The following is a 21909-nucleotide window of genomic DNA, read 5'->3' as shown; positions in this document are numbered from 1 at the left end:
GAACTAAAATGTCACCGATATTCCTATCTCGTCTGTATGCAACTATTGGTACGTCTGGGAATATATTTTTCATTCTGTCTGATTTATATAGTTTGTCTGTATGTTTTCGAATTATTGAGTGGATATTTGGAAGGTTGTTTGAATAAGTTATAGCTAGTGGTACTCTCTTGTTGGCTGTTTTATTTGTTTCTTTCTTCTTAAGTAAGTCTTTCCTATTTAAATTATCAACTCGGGATAGCTCATGGTTTAAAAATTTATTTGGATATCCTCTTTTTTGTAGTTTATTATAGTCACGATGTCTTTAGTATCCTAAGTGTTGTTGATTTAACACCTATTTAGAGCACTATAGCCACGAAATTATCACTGTCATCATCGATGTTAGTGTTCATTGTTTTCTAATCAGGAAGAGGAAGGAAAGAAACCAAAGGACTTTATGGTCTTTTGTCAAAATATCATACTCAATCTAGTTTACTGAGTCAGGGCATATGCTGATGGACAATTAGTTGAATAATGTCGGAAGTTAAATAATGCGTTTCGTAAAATACGTGAGACTTACTCTAGGATTTACTGGATTAAAAACACCCACCCACTTAAAACAAACACACTTATCTGAGGGTACAAAGCAAGCGCATCGATAAAATATCATTTCAAAATCACACACCGCATTATCATTATGTAGTCTATTTGAATTTATGACAAGGAACTCGTTTAACAATTTGCAATAAACATGTTTCGGCTGCAAAACCGAATGCATATACATATCATGGATATCGCCTCTTGAATGAAAATATTTATTTCATGGTTTCATATGGTTTTTAGAGATATATCAGTGTAATAAAGCTGATATTTCACTGTTTCAAACAGCGAAAAATATCGATATTTTTCACTGTTTAACTGTGAAATTACGTCATTTTTACGAAGTGACGTCATTATTCCAGCGAAATTCTCTAGTTAATCTTTTTTACAATGTAAATATCCGGTGAAAAAGGCATAAAATAAAAATATAATTTCTTTGATTTTGGTGGAATATCGATTTTAATTCACTCGTGACCATAGAAAATATATATGATCACTCGTGAATTAAAATCGATATTCCACTGAACCCAACAAATATCCTCTATATAAAATAGTAAATATCTTAATAGATAATATAATCAATATATTAGTAGCTCTACATGTAAAATAAACAGTTCGATGTAGCAATCCATTTATAAACTCAAATTTAATAAAATGCTGTATTTTTTATACGCATGATTTTAGATTGCTTTCCTTGACATTTTCATAATGTATTTGAAGAAACCATAACAACAACAACAACAAGAAACCGTCGGAGACGGGTGATGCTCCCCAAAAGTTTTTTTTGTCATAATATTGCACTATATATTCAGATAAAAGGAAACGTCTTGAGGGCACAGTTGTTGGGGGACAATAATTTTTATAGAAAAATTTCAAAGGGCCATAACTCTGTGAAAAATCATCCGACCAGAATCCGCTGATTATATGCACATCTCCTCTTGGTAATGAAGCTTCCCATAAAGTTTCATTGAATTCCAGTCATTAGTTGCTGAGAACTAGCCGGACAAAAATTGTGCACGGACTGACGGACGGACAGACGAAGAGGCGACTATATGCTCCCCCCAAAATAAATTTTGGGCGAGCATAAAAATGATATCAAGTCTAACACACAAGAAGGAAGTGCTGCAGTCATCCAATCTCTTACTAATATGAGCCTTATCTTGTTAAAGATTAAACGACTAATCAAATCTGCTTTTGGCTTCTTAAGGTCAATACCTATGCGGCCAGACAAATATGTTGTTTGTTTGAATGAACATCTTTATTGTCATAGTATACGAAGTTCGACAAATTGTATTACGACCCGTTTTGTTATGATATGGTCAGTCCAGTCCCGTGGGTCACCAACTTTTATATAATTTAACACTGATGATGCTTCTACTGTAATCTAATCTTGATAAAACATGGTCATAATGTAAATATATACGCCGACATCGAATCAGAGTAACATAATTTAAAATAAATTATGTCACGTGTTTAAATCTAAGACAAACCTTGTAATCAATCTAAAAGCATCACTTATCACTCAATCTTGAAGAAACCTTGTCAGAATATTTTATGTTTGCAATATCCAGGATGAGTTTGAACCTAGGTACGCACGTCTTAAAACAAGGACAACGCGTCAAAAATATGAGAATAAGAGGGTCAAAGGCTCTTGTGCGCTCACCTCAGACCTCAAGAACATATTTTGATCTGGTATGCTTTGGAACAAATTTTCTGTCAATTTTTCTAAAATCAGGCAAGGAGAAAGGGTTTTGGTATGTCAACAGTTTTAAATAAGGAGATAAACGTCTGTAACACATTTTATCATGTCATACCAAGAAATCTGCATCGCAAAATATTTGAACTCTCCCAAGAAATGTATGATAATAAAAACACACAAGTTCTAAGCAAGTTTCATGATGATACGTAAACATTTGATTTTTTGCTTGTTACAATGTTTTTAGTCACAAAAGAAAACTGCATCAACCCTTGGCACTAATATTTAAAACTGAATGGAACCATTTTCAAACTCAACATGGATATCAATAGAAAAACAAAATATAATTTGTAAGTTTTCTATCGATTGGGCAACAACCTGGCTCTAAAAATGTTATTAAAATTAATAAACTGACATAGTTTTTTAATCCACTTGACTTAATTTACAAATCAGCCAATATATAGATTTTTTTTGCCAATTGTGCAGACCACATTTTAAGAATATGTGGACAATACAGGCATGCAGAAATCTGTTGCAATCAGTTGTGAGAATACAACTTTAATTTAAAGTACTTAAATATTTAATTTGCATGCACATAATTATAACACACTTTTGACAAAAACCACTGTTATGTACATATTGAAGCCTTAGATTAAATTATGGGGGTCAACTCTACTGGAACAGTCCAGTCAGGCAGTAGCTTGTCTCTCCTGCACATGAGGATGTCTATGCAAAATTCAATAGAACAACTGTGAATTATGTATAGATCACATGTAGAGATTATGTTCAGCTCCTTACATAACATGTATATATGATGAAAGATAAAATAAGATTCAAATAAAACAGTTTTTGTTGTTTTACTGGTTTGAAAAGTGATTTTTAGGAAAAATAATGATAAAAATATTTAGAAATGTGAATATTTAGTTCGAGTAATTTATCTTTGTAAATTTAAGTTGTTTTTCATATTTATAAATCCATCGTCAGTTTCCGCATCACCACTACCACCATCATCATCATCATCAAAAACAATCTTCGACATTGAATCATAAAGCTATCACTTTTACAGTTATATCCATATTCAGAAAAAAGAGACATACATCTATGTTTAAAGGTTTAACTTACGCTGAAATTACAAGCATAAGTAAGGCATGTAACAGCAGCATATTTTCAATAGATGAGAACAATTTGTTTAACTCATTTGAGATATAGCTCTAATATGAAATACAATTCCGAGAATGTTCCACAAAGATTAGGCAAACAGGTATTTTCTAGACTGTTATTAATTTTTCACTTTAGCTTTATAAGTAAAGCTTCCCCGCCCCCTGGCAGCCATGTTTTTCAACAAGCTAGAACCATTTTAAAACTAGGCCTAGACATCATTTAACCCTTACAGTGCGGGAACCGAGTTGTGAAGGCCTTTGCAAACAGTTTGGATCCAGATGAGACGCCACAGAACGTGGCGTCTCATCTGGATCCAAACTGTTTGCTATTCTGATAGTATTCTTTGAAAAAAAATCGAAGAAAATGCTAATTTTAGAAATTTAGCAGACGACATTTTAGCAGACGACAAATTTCCCAGCATGCAAAGGGTTAAACTAGTCTTCCAAAAAGGTTCCACGATGATTTGACTAAACATCTGTCTTCTAGCGTGTCAACAAGCTTTCACTACTTCTATATTAAGAAAAATGCCTTGACCTCTGGTTGCCATGCTTTTTATCAACCTGAACCATTTTTAAAACTCGGTCTAGATATCATTAAAACAAACATGCACTCTTACATGAAAAAGGTGCTATATAAATCGGGTATAATAAATCTTATGACCTAGTTTTATTAAGATTGTACTTAAAACGTGACCTCTAGAGTGTTAGCCGCGTTTCAGTACAGCCATAAAATGAAAACTGTCCGCCTCCAGGTGGCAATGTTTTTGACAAACCACAATAATTTTCAAAATTCTGCTGAGATTTCATTGATTTCATTCAGAACAAATTGTCGGAATTTCATTAAGATTTTACTAAAAATATGACTTATAGTGTTAACAAGCTTTTTCTTCTGTTTAACCTAATGACCTAGTTTTAGACCTTACCTAACCCAGTTTTGAGCTTGGCCTAGATATCATTAGGAAAAATGTTCTGTCAAAGTTTATTGAATATTGGACAATATGTGGCCTCCAGAAAGTTAGCAATGTGAATGTTGACGAAGCACAACGCACAAAAGGCAATCACAAAATCACACTGTGCTAAGATCCTGACATACAAACCTTTACCTTTCTATAAGCTATCTTTTGTTTCCTACTATGCCAGGCTTTGAAGAAGATGTTCATACTAAGTTATAAAACAATTGAGCAATACATGTGGCCTCTCATGGTCGCAAGATTTTAATTTGACCTAGTTTTTGATGCCACAAGAGCCAGTTTCCAACTTAGATATCATTTTAGAAAATTGTTCTGACCAAATTTAATAAGATTGGGCAAAACATATGGCCCCTAGAATTTTCACAGGCTTTCTATTATTACACCTTGAGGCTTAGATTTTTACCCCTTGTGATCCAGTTTCAAACCTGGCAATTAAGCAATAAATGTGGCCTCTATAAAGTTCCAATGGCAAATATTAACAACACACAAAGCATGATTGCTAAAATTTTATAACCAAACTTTAAATGTGCATGTTGTGCGCTGGTAAGGTAAAAACATACAAGCAAACATCAAGGTCCGTTAATTTGGTCAACTTTCATGTTTAATAACCCTAACACTACACAAATGAGACAGTAGTTTTCAGTTTGTTATCGCTGAGACTCCGTTCGGATGAAATCAAAGCAAAAGCAAAGTATTAACGCTGAAAACAACAGAGACCACCTCTTGTGTCAAAAACATTAAACAATAATGTTCCACTTTACAATAGTTATTGATGCAATCAGGATCATTACATATGCAAACTAGACAATTAGATCTATTTACCTTGATTCTTCTACAGCAATGAGTTAGTCTAGATTACATATAACATGAACACACATAGTCAATTCTTTTAATACTGTCTTTATTAAGCACTACATTTCTGCAATTCAACACATTTATCAGCAACTTGTAGTCAACAAGTGAGCATCTTCTCCGCGCCCTGACACAGTCTTTGTCAGCAAACCATCTGTCTTCTTCAGGATCTCATGGATGTCAAGGGCTTCACCTGTACACAGACACAAATGAAACATCAACTCAAATGAGACTTTTGTTTCCTTGACATAAAGAAATGCATTTTAGAATCATGAAACTCCAATTATGCCAACTGAATTTGAAATCCCATCATGGCATTAGAATCATTAGTAGCCAGCAACGACTAAAACTCCATTGTAAAATGTCTTCGTTCTAATTCCATTTTGTTATTTTAGTCTTAATGCATCCATGACCAAAAGCTTGCATGTCCTGAAGACAAGCTTGCTAAGTTTCATTTCTCCAAATAATTATTCTTAAATATTCAACCAATGGAAATTAAACTTAAAATGTTACATCATTATTATTGGCCATTTATTTATTCGAGTTGAAACAAAGTTTACAATTAAATTTACCCAAGTTTTACCAACCAATTGTAAGACACATATCTTAGAATAACGAATACTCTTATTACTGTAATACTATACAAGTACTTCAGTGTTGAATCTAACTTGGCATTGATGTTGTGTACCATTCTTCATTTAAAACAAGTCCAGGTGCAGGTGTTCATACAGCCCATATGGGCAATCATTGTGTAATGAAGAAAAATTTCCATTTACATTTTTAATGCAAAATCGTATGTTTCTGCCTTCAAACGGACAAAAAAGCAATGTTTACTTTTTTTAACACTTGTTTGTAAAATACCTATGTTTGGAATAGCTACACACTTTAGGAATTTTATAAATTTCAATTTTATGAATATCAACTTTATTGTTTCAAGAACTGTCCTGAAGTTTCCACAAAGAAGATTTGTGAATAAGGGCACATGTATATTCCTGATTACAGAGTCAAGGCCTACCTATGGGTATCTGGTATCCCTTAAGGAGACCATGAGGATTGGAAGGAGTGACACAGTCCATGGAGACCTCCTTGCGCAGGCACTGGTCAATATCCACGGCACTGAAGAATGCAACCGACTGAAACAAGGGAAAGAGGTTTCACTGGGAACAAGGAGCTGTATATCTTTGTAGGCTAAAACGCCCCAACACCTTATTCATTATTGACTGATGAAACATATTCAACCTCAGACCGATCGCTTGTGGTGAAGACAGATTTGGTGGATGTGTGTCTATGAATGGCAGAAGACTGATATTGAGAATAAATGCTAACAAAGCTTATAACTAACAAGATGTGTTTGTGAAACACTATGTTCCCCCCATATATTTGACCTTTGACCTTGAAGGATGACCTTTACCTTTCACCACTCAAAATGTGCAGCTCCATGACATACACATGCATGCCAAATATCAAGTCGCCATCTTCAATATTGCAAAAGTTATGGCCAATGTTAAAGTTTGACGCAAACAAACAAACCAACAAATAGACAGGCAAAAACAATGTCCCCCAGTATAGACTGGGCGACATAAAAATATGCTAACATAGCTAAAACTAGAAATGTGCTAACATAGCTAAATACTAAAAATGTCCTAACACATCTAACAACTAGAGAAGTGCTAACAAAGCTTATAACTAGCAATTTGCTAACAGAGCTTTTAACAAAAAAATTTGCTAACATAGTTAATAACTAAAAATGTGCTTATTATAGTTAATAACTAGAAATTTGCAAACAAAGTTAATAATCAACAAATTGCTAACATAGCTTATAACTAAAACTTTGCTAGCATTGTTCCTAACTAGAAATGTACGCAACCTATTTTCCCCTGAACAAATATTACTACAGATGTTCAAAAAAATTTCAGACAAGTGTCTACAAGCAGATGGACTGACAGATGGATGTCAAGTTAGGATTCCAGTACACCCCACTTAACTTTGTAACATGGTAAATAATTATCTTAATAATAAAGGAATTTAATAGTCCGTTTTTGCTTTAAAGCCTCTATGGAGTTTCATAAGGATTGCTTAAAAAGCAGTTCACTAGCTTTACATGCACACATTAAATTAGAATGACGTCCTCACCAAATGTTGACAAAAACTTGTGGTTAGAATAGTACTGCAAGAACTTTATGGATACTAACCAACGGCAGGTCTTTGATGCTGAGGCGGTGGGCAAACATGGCGCGAGTGAGGAGGTTGGTGATCTGCAGCGCCAGCGCAGCCCGATATCTGTCTTCCTCCAACACCAGGTACCTGCAGATAGAGAGCAAAGGTGGTTACAAAAGCCAGTTGTTAACAAAAAGAAGTTTAAAGAGCACTTAGGGTAGGTGGTTTTTAATTGGTACTTTGAAAATCCATGTTGCTTATTAATAATACTTTAACACAATAAGCCAATATTTCAAATAAGTTTCCCTACCTGACTTCATCGTGGATGCTGATGGAGAAGCGTGCGTTGATGTCGTACTTCTCACAGAGCCAATTCATGCAGACCAACATCAGGTGCAGGTAATCCACAGCAGAGCTCTGGACAACCCAGTTGATACGACTTGTCATGAACTGCAAGTAGTGGGAGTGCATTATGCATGCCAATAATACAGCCTCATTCCGGGTAAACTGGGCTAAATGCATGTGCTTAATGTGTTGTCACAAATTAGCCTGTGCAGGCTCATCAGGGATGACACTTTCCACCTAGAATGGATTTCCATTCAAAAGAGATTTCCTTTCAACAAAACATTCCATAAAAGCAGAAAGTGTTGTATCTGAAAGCCTATATATATGCAAATTGCACTTGCATACAGCCGAGTTCACCAAGAATGAGGCTAAATACATGTACAAGGGAATACTGAAGCTGTACATCTGTTATTATGTATCCAGATCCCCAGATTCCTTTCTATACTGCCTCTATTTTTATCTTCAATATTTCTAGTCCTTTAACTTTGTGTGTTAATGTGTAGAATGTTAAAAATATTGAAGTCTGAAATAGTGTTATATGGCGGGGGATAAAAACGTTAGAAATATTTATTTTTACTAAATAATTACACCTGTGAAAATATGCATTTTTTTAATCAGTAAGCCAACAGCTATTTGATATTGTATATTACACTTCAAATATACCTTCAATTAAGATCCAAACACATAGATCTATATGAGCCTTGCTTTAAGTAAAAAGGGTTAAATGCATTGCTTAGTGTTGTCCCAAACTAGTCTGTGCTAGCTTGGCTCAAATTATCCAATGGCTGGAACTGTTTTTACATTCCCGGCTACAGTTTTCACACGTTCTTTTGTTCGGTTGGCTGCAACTCGCTTCGGGTCGCATACAACAGTTGATTGATTTGGCCCGTTTGATTAAAGGCACGCAATAAATGATGATACACTGATTGCAAACTTGCCATTGACTCAATCGTTAATTGATTTGAGGAAAAGATGACATTCTGTGTAAAATCTGGCGTTTTTTGTAGACGTATGATTATTATGGCTATAAAGGCTAAATTGCTTCATGCTGAGCAAGCTAGAAAAGGCCCAATAGCCATTCCGGGTGCAAACCTAGATCAGCAAAACAAAAGTGGTCAGCAGTAGAAAGTAAAGGGACAAAGAGAAAGTTATACGAAAAAAGTTACAGAGAAACATGAAGCCATTTTGGCAGTAGAAAGGGTAAAAAAAGAAACGTAAATTGCCGAAGAATTAGGAATGCATGTTTAGTTTCTAAGTGCGCTGTTCCATGTACTCATATATGTGCTACGTATAAAACTGCTGATATAATTTACTATATGATATTTGTTCGATTGAATGTGTAACTGTCTTAACGTATTTGTTAATAAAAAAATAAAGTTTATATTTGGTTCTTATTAATTCCAAAGCAGTAAGTAATACAAAGTAGAACAAACTTTAGGCAATATGAAAACTCTTCAACTGGAGGTACAAAGGTATTGCTAACTTATGTTAGTATATTAAAAATCGGATGGCTCGAATTCCGGATGGCTCATACTATTGTTATTGGTCCCAGCGAGTTTGAGCCATAGAGTTTCGACTATAAATTACAATTTCTTTTTAAATGTTTTCCATATTTCAAGTTTTTGAAGTCCTTCCTTATCAAACCGGGCCATATCCTAAGCATTAAAAAAATCCCTGATAAAATAACATTTTAATATAAACCTAAAGATAATCTTATCCTCGTGTATCTTTGGTATCAAATAACAGATAGAATTCCCAAATTGCACTGAAGAATCATTTTCAATAATCAACGGCAAAACAACAACGGACAACTGAATAGATTCGTTAATGTAAACATCATAACTACACAATGATAGCATGTGTATGTTTTCATTTCACCATTATGCTGTTTTAATGTTTTGAAATTATACATCATTGGATGCATTGGTGAAATGTACTTTTTGTTTTTTTGGTCAAAGAAGGCATTAAATGAATGGAATAATATAAGATTGTGATGTTTAGATGGAGTGTATCACACCTTTCGACCTTGTAAAATTGTTTTCCATTGGCACATCAGGCTTGTGAAAAAATTATGTCACACTATCAAGTTGTGTGATAAATCCCACAGGAACACTACAATTATGTAATACTACTTGTTCTAGCAAAACTGGGCTTAAAGCATGAGCATACAGTGTCATCCCAGATAATCCTCTGCAGTCTGCACAGGCTTATGAGGGACTGCACTATGCACCTTTATGGTGCATTGAATTTTAAGAACAAGATATGTGTTTGTCAGAAACACTATGTCCCCTTTTGCGCCGCTTTGAAGCTATATATTTGAACATTTGACCTTGAAGGATGACCTTGACCTTTCACCACTCAAAATATGCAGCTCCATGAGATACACATGCATGCCAAATATCAAGTTGCTATCTTCAATATTGCAAAAGTTATTGCAAATGTTAAAGTTGGGGCAAACAAACAAACAAACAAACACACACAAACACACAGACAGGGCAAAAACAATATGTTCCCCACCATAGTGGTGGGGGACATAAAAACTTCTCAGCAAAAAATCCAGTTTCTGCAGAAAGTGTCATCCCTGATTAGCCTGAGCAGACTACACAGGCTTATCTGGAATGAAATTTTAGCACATGCATTAATGCCAGTTTTCCAAGAACCTGACTCTAACATTATGTAAAATATAGTTTTACTTACTTCATCGAGCACATTGTCAGGCTCTAGAGCCTTGCTGATACGACATCCGAGCACGGGAGTTCTGGGTTCTGTCCTATTGGCTATCTCCTCCAGCCTGTTGAACATTGCGCTCTCACTCCCGCCTACCCAAGTCTTACCCTTGAAGCTGGCCAATGTAAAAGGTACAAATGATGACAAGTAATTACAGGTAAATTGTTTCCTTTTTCATTTTAATCTCCATTTCAAAGTGGTTTTAAAAGACTTAAAAACTTCTTGAGTTAAATTACAATAAATATTGAAAAGAGTAAATTGATATTTTTACCAGTATTTCGTGTCATGCATACATCTGTTTATTTTCTAACTGGTAACATGACTTATTTAACAAGGATTGAATTTTATACTATATCAAGACAACACTCAGTTTCCTCATGGAAGTCATATGTGGAAATTTATTTAAAAATTGAATTATAAATGACAAATTAAGTTACAGCCAGGACATTCTACTTTTATGTCCAAAACATGACCTTTTAACAGTGCCCCAGATAATTATTTGGGTAATAGGGTTTTCACCTATTGATTTTGAAAAATAGGGTGATTTCAATTTTTAAATAGGGTGAAATACGTTATTAATATTTATACATCAAAATCATTGCTGCTGTTAAACAGACTATTTGAAGAATGCACATTTCAACTTTTTTTCTGTCCCATCAATGTCAACAATTTCTAACCAGGCCAGGAATATGACTTTTTCCACTTTCAACATTTTTTTTCTAATCACGGACTTTCTGTCATGTCTTTGGATATCAACTCGCTACTTTCAACTGCTGCATACACAGTTTCTAACAAATTGATAACACAAAGGATTCGGTTGTTTGTACTTGGTTGGAAAAAGTTTGCGATCGATATATATTTAGCTAACAATCGCGGACGTCTTTCGACCTCGCTTAGAGATTTTTATTACGCACCATTATAGAAACTAAAAGTACAGACGCTTTACAAATACATTCAGGTTGTAACTATTTTAGTCAGACGCTTAATTTGCTATGAAATTAAGTCCGTGTAGTGTTTAAATAACTTCGACTGCTCTGCTTCTCTGTCATCCAGGCGCTTGCTAACTTTCAAATGAATAAAATCTTCGCCGTGGTACGATAATTATTCCAATGAAAAATTACCCAAAATTTAGCAAAGAATTTTCTATCGAGACTTGTATCATACGCATCAAATCTTAAGAATAAGCGTAAAAGTCAAATTGATTGCGTTTTCAATACGCATTATATTGAATTTCTTTGCGTTTTTAAACATTTTAATAGGGTGAAAAACGCCGATACGCAGCTTATCTGGGGCACTGCTTTTAACTATTAAGCATGATCTTGACCTATGAGGTAGAGAGAACAGTGTCTAATTAGTTTGCATTTGTGCAAAGTTTATTTAAAATCCAAAACTGTATGGCAAATAGGTGGGGGCATAAATTTAAATAGAAAAGGTTTAAAACTCTTGGGCCAAAGATCACGTCTTTGCATAAGCAATAGCCACATTCCTAATATTCAGACATAACCAAAAGCATAAACAAGAGGGCCATGGTGGCCTACACAAAACTAGAGCCTAAACAAGGTTTTGATATAGCCATATTAGGAAAACTGGCCCGCCGCCCGGCAGTCATGTTTTTCAATAGAATAGAACCATTTTAAAACTTGGCTACAATATATAATTAGAAACAAATGTTCAGACCAAGTTTCATGAAAATTTAAATTTGATTTCCAGAGTGTTAACAAGGTTTCACTTAAGCCAAATAAGGACAACTGCCCAGCCCCCTTGTGGCCATGTTTTTCAACAGACTGCAACCAATTTTTAGCTCAGCCAATAGTTTTTTACCCCTGTTTTAAGATATCCTATTGATAAAAATTTGTAACCATATCAACGAAAAAAGTGTGCACAAAAGCAGTCACACAGCTAAACTTGAGCATGTTGTCCTTCAAAAGTTAAAAGTATCAAGTGAAACGTTTCGTGTGATGTATCATATTATACGAGTCACACTATTGCAAAATGGGGCTTAATGCATAGTGTACAGTATCGTCCCAAATTTGGAAAGGCCAATCAGGAAAGTACTTTCCGCATTTATGGTATTTTTCCTTTAAAGGAAGTCTCTACTAAACTTAAATCCAGTCTTAGCGGAAAATGTCGTACCTGATGCAAAATGCACAGGCTAATCTGGGACGACACTTTCCTCACTTGCATTAAGCCAGGTTTTCCCAGAGGAAGGCTCATATGTGAGACATTCTGTTACCTCCTGCGTCCCTTGGTAGTTGAGAACATGATCTGAGCCTTATGTTTGGCCTCTTCACTTGTCATGCGATGGTTAAACTGCAGCAGAAGCTTCTCCGCAAAGGTCTGACCAGCCCCGTATATACGCCCATAATTGAACACCTGCAATTAGGCAAGAGATTGCAAATGAAGAATATATGAGCTGCTCCATGCGAAAATGGGTCTTATGCCAGATGCAGCCAGCGTCCTCTCTGTAAAGTTTCATCAAATTTGGATTATTAGTTCCTGTGATCTGACATAGACCTGTTATATTCCTTAGAAAAATGTCATATTAATACTCAAAGAAAATTTTCATTTACACCTAAAGAGGATGCTGCACATGTGTCCACACATTTGGATCATTAGTGTAAGAGATCAAACTATCAAAAAAGAACAAATAAACTTGCATCAAAGTCTGATCATATGTTCCTAAGATATCACATGAAAACTAAATCCATAAGAAAATGACATCAGTAATCCAAGGGTAATTCTGAAAAATTATTGGACTGGAACTACCTTACAATAATGCATATGTCCACCCGATATGGGCACTGCATATCAAGTATCATTAAATTTGGATCATTGCTGTCTGAGATCTCGCGTGGAACAGAAGAGACTTAAAAATCAAAGGGCAATAACTCCCTGAAAAAGCTTTGTATTGAAATAACCTGAACAGGATGCACATCTCCACACTTTAGCTGTTTATCAAGTTCAACAAACTGGGATCATTAGTGTCTGAGATCTTGCAAAGACAAAGGAAAGTGTTAAGACAGAGGGAGGGACAAAAAAAGAATATTGGGGAAATTTGTTTCAGACCCACAAAAACACAATTTTGCCAATATTATAATTCAGAGTGACAGACAAAGTTTAAGACAGAGGGAGGGGGAAGGGGATAACAATGGAGCAAGTTTGTCAGTCTGGTAATAAAACACTTCATTTTATCCTGCCCCAACCTTAGCATGGTCCCTGGAGATGTTGACAGTCTTGGCCACCATGCTGTGGAGGTCAGTCCCGTCCTTCTTGTTACCCTGCAAGGTCATCCAGCCCAGAGCCGTACAACCTGCAACATGTGGTCATATATGAGCCACATTCTGGGAATAATTGACTTGTGCGTAAAATGTTGTACCAGATTAGCCTATGCTGTCCGCACAGGTTAAACAGGGACGACACTTTCGCTTTTATGGAATTTTTTGCAACATGTGGGTCTCTTCTAAACAAAAATCCAGTTTAGGCGGAAAGTGTTGTTCCTGATAAGCCTGAGCTTACTGCACAGGCTAATCTGAGACGACACTTTACGCACATGCATTAAGCCCTGTTTTCTTGTTACCCTTCAGTGTTATATGGCCAAGTACAACCTGAAAATGTGTTACTTTTGGTTAATTAACAAATATTTATTCACTGGTGGTTATAGAAAAAGAAAACCATTTTATAGAAACACTCCTCTAGTTCTTGTCACAATGGTGATAAATATCCCCAAAGCAACTTGAGCAAACAAGGGCAATTAAGAACATTTTATTTTCGAAAAAGTGGTCAAATTATTATAGTTTCCTAGCCCGAATGGAGAGACGTCCATGAGGATTCCTGTATACCTCACCTCCTACAAAAATGACCTAATCTGATTGGCTTAGAGCGGTCACGTGTCCATAGTGTATTTTCCATACATCCCGAGTAATTTCCATACACCCCAAGTAATTGAGTTGTTGGTTGAGATATAATGGTTACACTGTTAGTAACTGATGGTGTATCATGGGATAAACACCCTCAGTACTTTCATACTTCTTCGTATGGTATGATTACTGAGGGTGTATATCCCATACACCATCAGTTACTAACAGTGTAACTCATAATACACTCCACTACTTCACTGTGTAGGGTGTATAACATGCATGCACATTTGAATACTGAATGCTCAAAAGTGTAATTTTCTTTCATAAAGTTTGTTCAACAGACAGCATGCCAGACAGACAGAGACCCATAATAATTATAGTTTTCCACTGTCTACTTTGTAGCAGGGGGTATAACTACACATGATAACTCCCAACAACCATTACTAAACAGACAGACATTCCTTCCACATCATCTTTTTATTCTCAATCAGTTTTCAGGATAGCTCTATACAATCAGGGCAAGATTACCTTAGATTACACTAGTATCAAGATTGTATATCATATCATTTTTCAGCCATATAATACCCAGAAACCAATATTATGAGTCTCACACAAACTTTTATGGATTTTTGTAATTTTGTTTAACAAAAAAGCAAAAGATCAATGAACATACATGTTTTTAATTTTTTATTAGACATCTTAAAAAATCTACAAAGTTAAGATCCAACGAAAATACTTCATTTTGTAAAATCTGCCAAATCTCTGTCAAAGAATTACAGGAAACCACGATATTTGACCATATATTCATCAGCTTAACTTTGTGATCCCGACGTTGCCAGAAAAGATCAAAGGACTATGCAATTTCCGTAGTTGTTCATATCCAAATATGAACATTTCATAAGAATTTATTTTAAATGTTCAGTATACTCACATTATATAAAATCAATCATAGACTGATCATAAATACATGTCATTAAATTACTCGACATACAGTACATAAGAAGAACTCAACCCCACCCACCGTGTGTTTTGGCAAAGTGGGCATCCCCAAGGACCGCCCCAATCCAGAGTTCCTGTGAATCTACATCTGCACCAACAAAACAGTATCCAGGTGGGGACTGCACCATGGCCTTCAACTCACTGCCGATACGGTCTGTCTGCAGTCAGTTAAGGGGGGGGAAAATCGGCATAAAATGAGCCTTGTTCTAGGAAAACTGGGCTTAATGCATGTGAGCACAGCCTAATCAGGGATGACACTTTCCACCTAAAAACTGGATTTTTTGCTAAAGAAAGATACTTGAAAAGCAGAAAGTGCGTACTTCACAGGCTAATCTGAAATGACACTTGACGCACCTACATTAAGCCCATTATCCCTGAATAAGACTCAAATACAAACTACAAGAGAAAAAAAGAGGGCCAAAGTCGCTCACCTGAGATAACAAGATATTATTGGGACAAATCTTATGACCAAGTTTCACGAAGATCGGCAAATACATGTGGCCTCTAGAGTGTAAACAAGGTTTTACTAAAGTCATATAAGGAAAAATGCCCTGCCCCCTGGCAGCCATGTTTTTCAACCAACCTGCATCATTTTTGAGCTCATCCAAGATATTATTGGGATGAATCTCCTGACCAAGTTTCATGAAGATCGGACAGTAAATGTGGCCTATAGAGTGTTAACAAAATTTTACTATAGCCATATAAGGAAAAATGCCCCGCCCCTTGGAAGCCATTTTTTTCAAGCAAACATAATTATTTTCGAACTCATCCAAGATATCATTGAGACCAATCTTCTGACCAAATTTCATGAAGATTGGACAATAAATGTGGCCTCTAGAGTGTTAACAAGGTTTTACTATAGCCATATATAGCCATATAAGGAAAAATGCCCCGCCCCTGGTGGCCATGTTTTTAGAGCAACCAAAACCATTTTTGAACTCATCCAAGATATCATTGGGACAAATCTTCTGACCAATTTTCATGATGATTGGAAAATAAATGTGACCTCTAGAGTGTTAACAAGGTTTTACTATAGGCATATAAGGAAAATAGCCCCGCCCCTGTGGTGGCCATGTTTTTCAACTAACCGGCATCATTTTTTTAACTTGTCCAAGATATTATTGGGATGAATCTTCTGACCAAGTTTCATGAAGATGGGACTATAAATGTGGCCTCTAGAGTGTTAACAAGATTTTACTATAGCCTTATATAGCCATATCAAGAAAAATGCCCCGCCCGCTTGGCGGCCATGTTATTCAAGCAAACGTAACCAATTTCAAACTCATCCAAAATATCATTAAGACAAATCTTCTGACCATATTTCATCAACATTGGACAATAAATGTGGCCTCTAGAGTGTTAACAAGGTTTTACTATAGCCATATAAAAAAAAATGCCCCGCCCCCTGGCAGCCATGTTTTTCAACCAACCGGCATCATTTTTTAACTCATCAAAGATATTATCGGGATGAATCTTCTGACCAAGTTTCATGAAGATCAGACAGTAAATGTGGCATCTAGAGTGTTAACAAGATTTTACTATAGCCTTATAATGCCATATAAGGAAAAATGCCACGCCCATTGGCGGCCATGTTATTCAAGCAAACGTAACCATTTTCGAACTCATCCAAGATATCATTTAGACAAATCTTCTGACCCAATTTCATCAAGATTGGACAATAAATGTGGCCTCTAGAGTGTTAACAAGGTTTTACTATAGCCATTTAAGGAAAAATGCCCGCCCCCTGGCGGCCATGTTTTTCAAACAACCGGCATCATTTTCGAACTCGTCCAAGGTATTATTGGGATGAATCTTCTGACCAAGTTTCATTAAGATTGGAAAATAAATGTGGCCTCTAGAGTGTTAACAAGATTTTACTATAGCCTTATATAGCCATATCAAGGAAAAATGCCCCGCAACTTGGCAGCCATGTTTTTCAAGCAAAGGTTACCATTTTTGAACTCATCAAAGATATCAGTGGGACAAATCTTGTGAGCAAGTTTCATGAAGATCGGAAAATAAATATGGCCTCTAGAGTGTTAACAAGGTTTTACTACAGCCATATAAGGAAAAATGCCCCGCCCCTTGGCGGCCATGTTTTTCAACCAACCAGCATCATTTTCGAACTCGTCCAAGATATTATTGGAATGAATCTTCTGACCAAGTTTCATGGAGATCAGACAATAAATGTGGCCTCTAGAGTGTTTTTACTATATCCATATATAGCCATTTAAAGAAAAATGCCCCGACCCTTGGCAGCCATGTTTTTCAAGCAAACGTAACCATTTTCGAACTCATTCAAGATATCATTGAAACCCATCTTCTGACCAAATGTCATGAAGATTGGACAATAAATGTGGCCTCTAGAAAATGAACAAGGCAAATGTTGACATCGGACAACGGACGACGGACAACGAACGACAGAAAAAAGGCGATCACAAAAGCTCACCATGAGCACGTTGTGCTCAGTTGAGCTAAAAACATTTGAAATGTTAATCATCACAGTCATAACCAACAAGCAAATTCGTTGAATTGAAATCCCCCGCCAAATATGCTTCTGGACACAAAAGTGTTATATTTGACACTCAAAAAGGCATTATTTCAAGATACTAAGGGCCATAAGTCCTTTATTATCCAATGGTGTACAATGCCATTTGGTGTGAATCATCCTCTTATCCATATATATACTCATACCAAGTTTCAATGAAATCCGCCATAGCACTTCCAAGATATGGCTCCAGACACAAAAAAGCATTTTTCCAAGATACAAAGGGCCATAACTCTGTTATTAACAGATGGTGTACAATGCCATTAGGCGTGCATCATCCTCTTATCCATATATATACTCATACCAAGTTTCATTGAAATCCGCCAAAGCACTTCCAAGATATGGCTCCGGACACAAAAGTGCCGGACAGACGGAAAGATGGACGGACGGACGGACAACGCCAAAGCAATATCCCTCCGCCTATGGCGGGGGATAACTAGGAGCATAACAGTATACATTTTATTGATTTCTTCTTTATAAGATTTAAAATGTTGCAATGTCTCAAATAATTGGCAATATGAAGATACTTATTAGTATTTATAACTCTTGTTATTAAAAATCATGAATACTCTGTTGAAGAAGACACACTTTTTTACTGACAATGTTCCTTCAATAACTGTTTTTCCTAAGAACGAACAAAAGCCCTCCCCGACAAAAGTTCACTTTTTGTTTTCACAATCAATATCACCATGCTTGTCGTTAATTGGACATACTGGACAAAAGTCCGCTTGCAATCAATTGACTTAAGTGCAAAGCTGGAGTATTAGTATTGTGTGTCTGTTCTTTACTTAGGCACTATTAGAATAAGAAAAGCAGTAGTAACCATTTTTATTATTTCAGACTATACAAGCAGCAGGTGATAACAACAAACAAGAAATGTTTCAACAGTCCACACCTGCCCCTACATTCCACTTTTATCTCAAAACTCCAATGATGTAAAAAACAGGCTGTTATATGACCAATGTTACACATTACCTTGAACTCTGACATTGACCTTTGAGGAAGTAAGTAGGGTGATACACAGAGAGGGTAATTTGTTATTTTAAGGTATTTTAAAATTGCATGATGAACAACAAAGCTACAACCCGGCCAAGGTGTTAAAAGGCCGAATGGGACATTTGAAATTTTGACCTATATGTATGACCTTGACCTTTGAAGTAGGATGATGGGTGTTCCACGCAAAATCATCCTATGATAGTTATTATTTGTGCCAAGTAATTATAAAAGCCAATGTTCACAAACTGTTTTATGGCCAAATTTGATTTTTTACCTTTTACACTGACTTTAACCTATGAGGTGGTGAGAACAATGTTACACTGACTTTAACCTATGAGGTGGTGAGAACGATGTAACACTGACTTTAACCTATGAGGTGGTGAGAACGATGTAACACTGACTTTAACCTATGAGGTGGTGAGAACGATGTAACACTGACTTCAACCTATGAGGTGGTGAGAACAATGTTACACTGACTTTAACCTATGAGGTGGTGAGAACGATGTAACACTGACTTCAACCTATGAGGTGGTGAGAACAATGTAAAAACAGATCATCTTAAGATAATTTAAATTATCTGAAAATTATTTGAAAATTTATAAATATTTCATTAAGTTATGCATGAGACCAATAAATCCAAAAATTCTAACAGACGGACAGTGTGACTGCTATATGTTTCCACCTTCTTCAAAGTGAGGCATTAAAATAGATCCCACTGGGCAAATGTCCATATCGTATGTAACGGCAAGAAGACTTTATCTGACAGAGCTTATTCAGCCACTCACATATGCGTTGCTGGCAGTCATCCAAGTGGGTTCAACGCCACGGCGGGTGATGGTCCCCGCTGGAATGATGCGTGGAATTATGGCCCCCAGATCACTGCCCTCTATGTACTTGTCAGACCTGCAAACAAACCATCAAAACAAGAATATATATATGGCCTTAAAAGGTATCTGATTAATGGACTTGCACCATATCATACAAATGATTATAACTTGAATATAAATTGTGCTTTATGTATAAATCAATTACATAGCATATCTGATCAATAAATCCTGGAATATCAGCTATGTTTTTATTTGGAAAAAATGGCTTTATTGCTAAAAATTATTCTTGATTCTCAAACTCTACGGCAATGGATTCACACATTTGGTTGATATTTCAACAACCTTGGACTGCATGCCTGGGGCTACTCATACCTTCTTATTTCTAGTGGGAGTTCCTTATCCTTCAACCAAACTGCCATCTGACCCCTGGAAATAAGCACTAACAATTCAAGTTTACAATTATTATATATTAGTGATGTCAACGTATATGCCAATATCCGAATATTCGGTCCAACACCAAATAATCGAAAAGTATATTCTGAATCGAATATTCGAAAGAAAAAAAGAAAAAAAATCGAGTAATTTCAAAGAATTTGTATTCGTGCAATTTGCTTCAAACATTGTTAAAAAAGTTGTTTCTCATCTCATAGTGTTTATTCCGGTAGTCGCGATAATGCGTCGCTATGGTGATGACAGTACACATGTCATAAATCCTGCTAATTGCCTACCTTTAGGAAACTTTACTTGACCAAAGACAGTCACTTTGTGTCAAAATTATGATAGGTGCAAATCGCCTCGGAAATTAAAACATCGACCCGCACTTGATCTAATGACACTTACATTACATTTTAAATGATCAAAGATTTAATGAGTAAAGGAAAAGCCGACTTGGTGTAAAAAACAAATAAGAACTTATGCAAAAGATTTTTGATTGACGTAAATCGCGTTCTCCAATCGAAAATGTTTTTTTTTTGCTCTAATTAAATTGAGTAAATGCGTTAAGTATGGTCACAATCACTTTGTCCAATCAAAAAAGCTTTTAGAAAATAATTTACTCAACCTCTAATGTGTATTTGCGTATCGTAAGGTCCAAACTTTAATTAATAACTCAATATTCAATCAGGTACTTTACTTAAAGAAATATGTACAATATTAAAAGTTTAAAAACAGTTGTTATCATTAAATTTTAACAATAACATCTAGCTATAAATAGTCTCAATATCAAAATAAACAAAAGTCACCCAAAATTATCAAATTTATATGAATGTTTTGACAATTTTGACATTATTAACACTGAAAGCTAGACGTGGCTGTTACCATTCAATTTCCGCAAGAATGAACCCACCTACCTTCCAATTCCCCGATTCCCCTACCCATCTCCCTTTCAAAGAAGAACAAGTTCGATTCCTTTGTTCGATCAAGCTTTTAAACAAATATTCACGAATATTTTATCAACATCTAATAAAATATAATCAACAAAATCAACTTTGAAATAGCGACGGCAACGCTGTGTCAATATTTAGTCACTTCCGGTGAACTTTCGGTAAAAACGAAAGTAGAATTCATAGAGTAATGGTTCCGTAAAGAAAGTTGATTTTGTTGATTTTTTTCCAACATATGTTGACCGAATATCCGAATATTCGTTCGCAAGGATGACCGAATATTCTTATACCAAAATCGGTATTCGTTGCCATCCCTATTATATATACATGTATAACAGCTTCCTAAAGTAAAAAAATTCCGTCTCTAAAATAATTTCCAGCAAACTGACCTGAGGTCTTTGTTTATTCATTTCTATTTGTGTCTATTTGTTTCTATTATATCTGTGGGAGAACTGTCATAAAAATAATTTTATTAATTCACACAAATGATGTGGCTAGCAGTAAAGATTGTGTTTTCTATCGATGCATTATCTCTTCAGCATGAGAAGTTGGATGTAGACAGTAATTAATAAGCGATGTGTTTGTAAAACACTATGTCCCCATATATTTGACCTTTGACCTTGAAGGATGACCTTGACCTTTCACCATTCAAAATGTGCAGCTCCATGAGTTACACAGGCGTGCCAAATATGAAGTTGCTATCTTTAATATTGCAAACGTTATGGCAAATGATTAAGTTGGAGCAAACAAACACACAAACCAACCAACCAACAGACAGGGCAAAAACAATATGTCCCCCACTATAGTGGTAGGGGA

The 21909-nt window shown here is 35.7% G+C and overlaps 1 protein-coding gene across 2 annotated transcripts in view; it reads right to left on the bottom strand.

Moving 5' to 3' along the window:
* Positions 1-4894: 4894 nt before the first annotated feature.
* The window catches only part of LOC127875921 (DNA polymerase subunit gamma-1-like), a 95551-nt gene continuing 78536 nt past the window's right edge, over positions 4895-21909 (bottom strand). For both annotated transcript variants that reach the window (XM_052420670.1, XM_052420671.1), the window contains exons 17-26: positions 20084-20137; positions 19670-19787; positions 15363-15498; positions 13688-13794; positions 12718-12857; positions 10455-10599; positions 7723-7862; positions 7448-7559; positions 6271-6388; positions 4895-5448 (exon numbers count right to left, since the gene is read on the bottom strand). In XM_052420670.1, the coding sequence (XP_052276630.1) occupies positions 5342-5448; positions 6271-6388; positions 7448-7559; positions 7723-7862; positions 10455-10599; positions 12718-12857; positions 13688-13794; positions 15363-15498; positions 19670-19787; positions 20084-20137 (1177 nt within the window). In that variant the 3' untranslated portion in view covers positions 4895-5341. The remainder of the gene's footprint in view (positions 5449-6270; positions 6389-7447; positions 7560-7722; positions 7863-10454; positions 10600-12717; positions 12858-13687; positions 13795-15362; positions 15499-19669; positions 19788-20083; positions 20138-21909) is intronic.

The sequence above is a fragment of the Dreissena polymorpha genome, chromosome 4 (assembly GCF_020536995.1).
Source record: "Dreissena polymorpha isolate Duluth1 chromosome 4, UMN_Dpol_1.0, whole genome shotgun sequence".
NCBI classification, from domain to species: domain Eukaryota; kingdom Metazoa; phylum Mollusca; class Bivalvia; order Myida; family Dreissenidae; genus Dreissena; species Dreissena polymorpha.
Note: the sequence above shows the minus strand (reverse complement) of the source record. Positions and strands in the feature narration are given on the sequence as shown.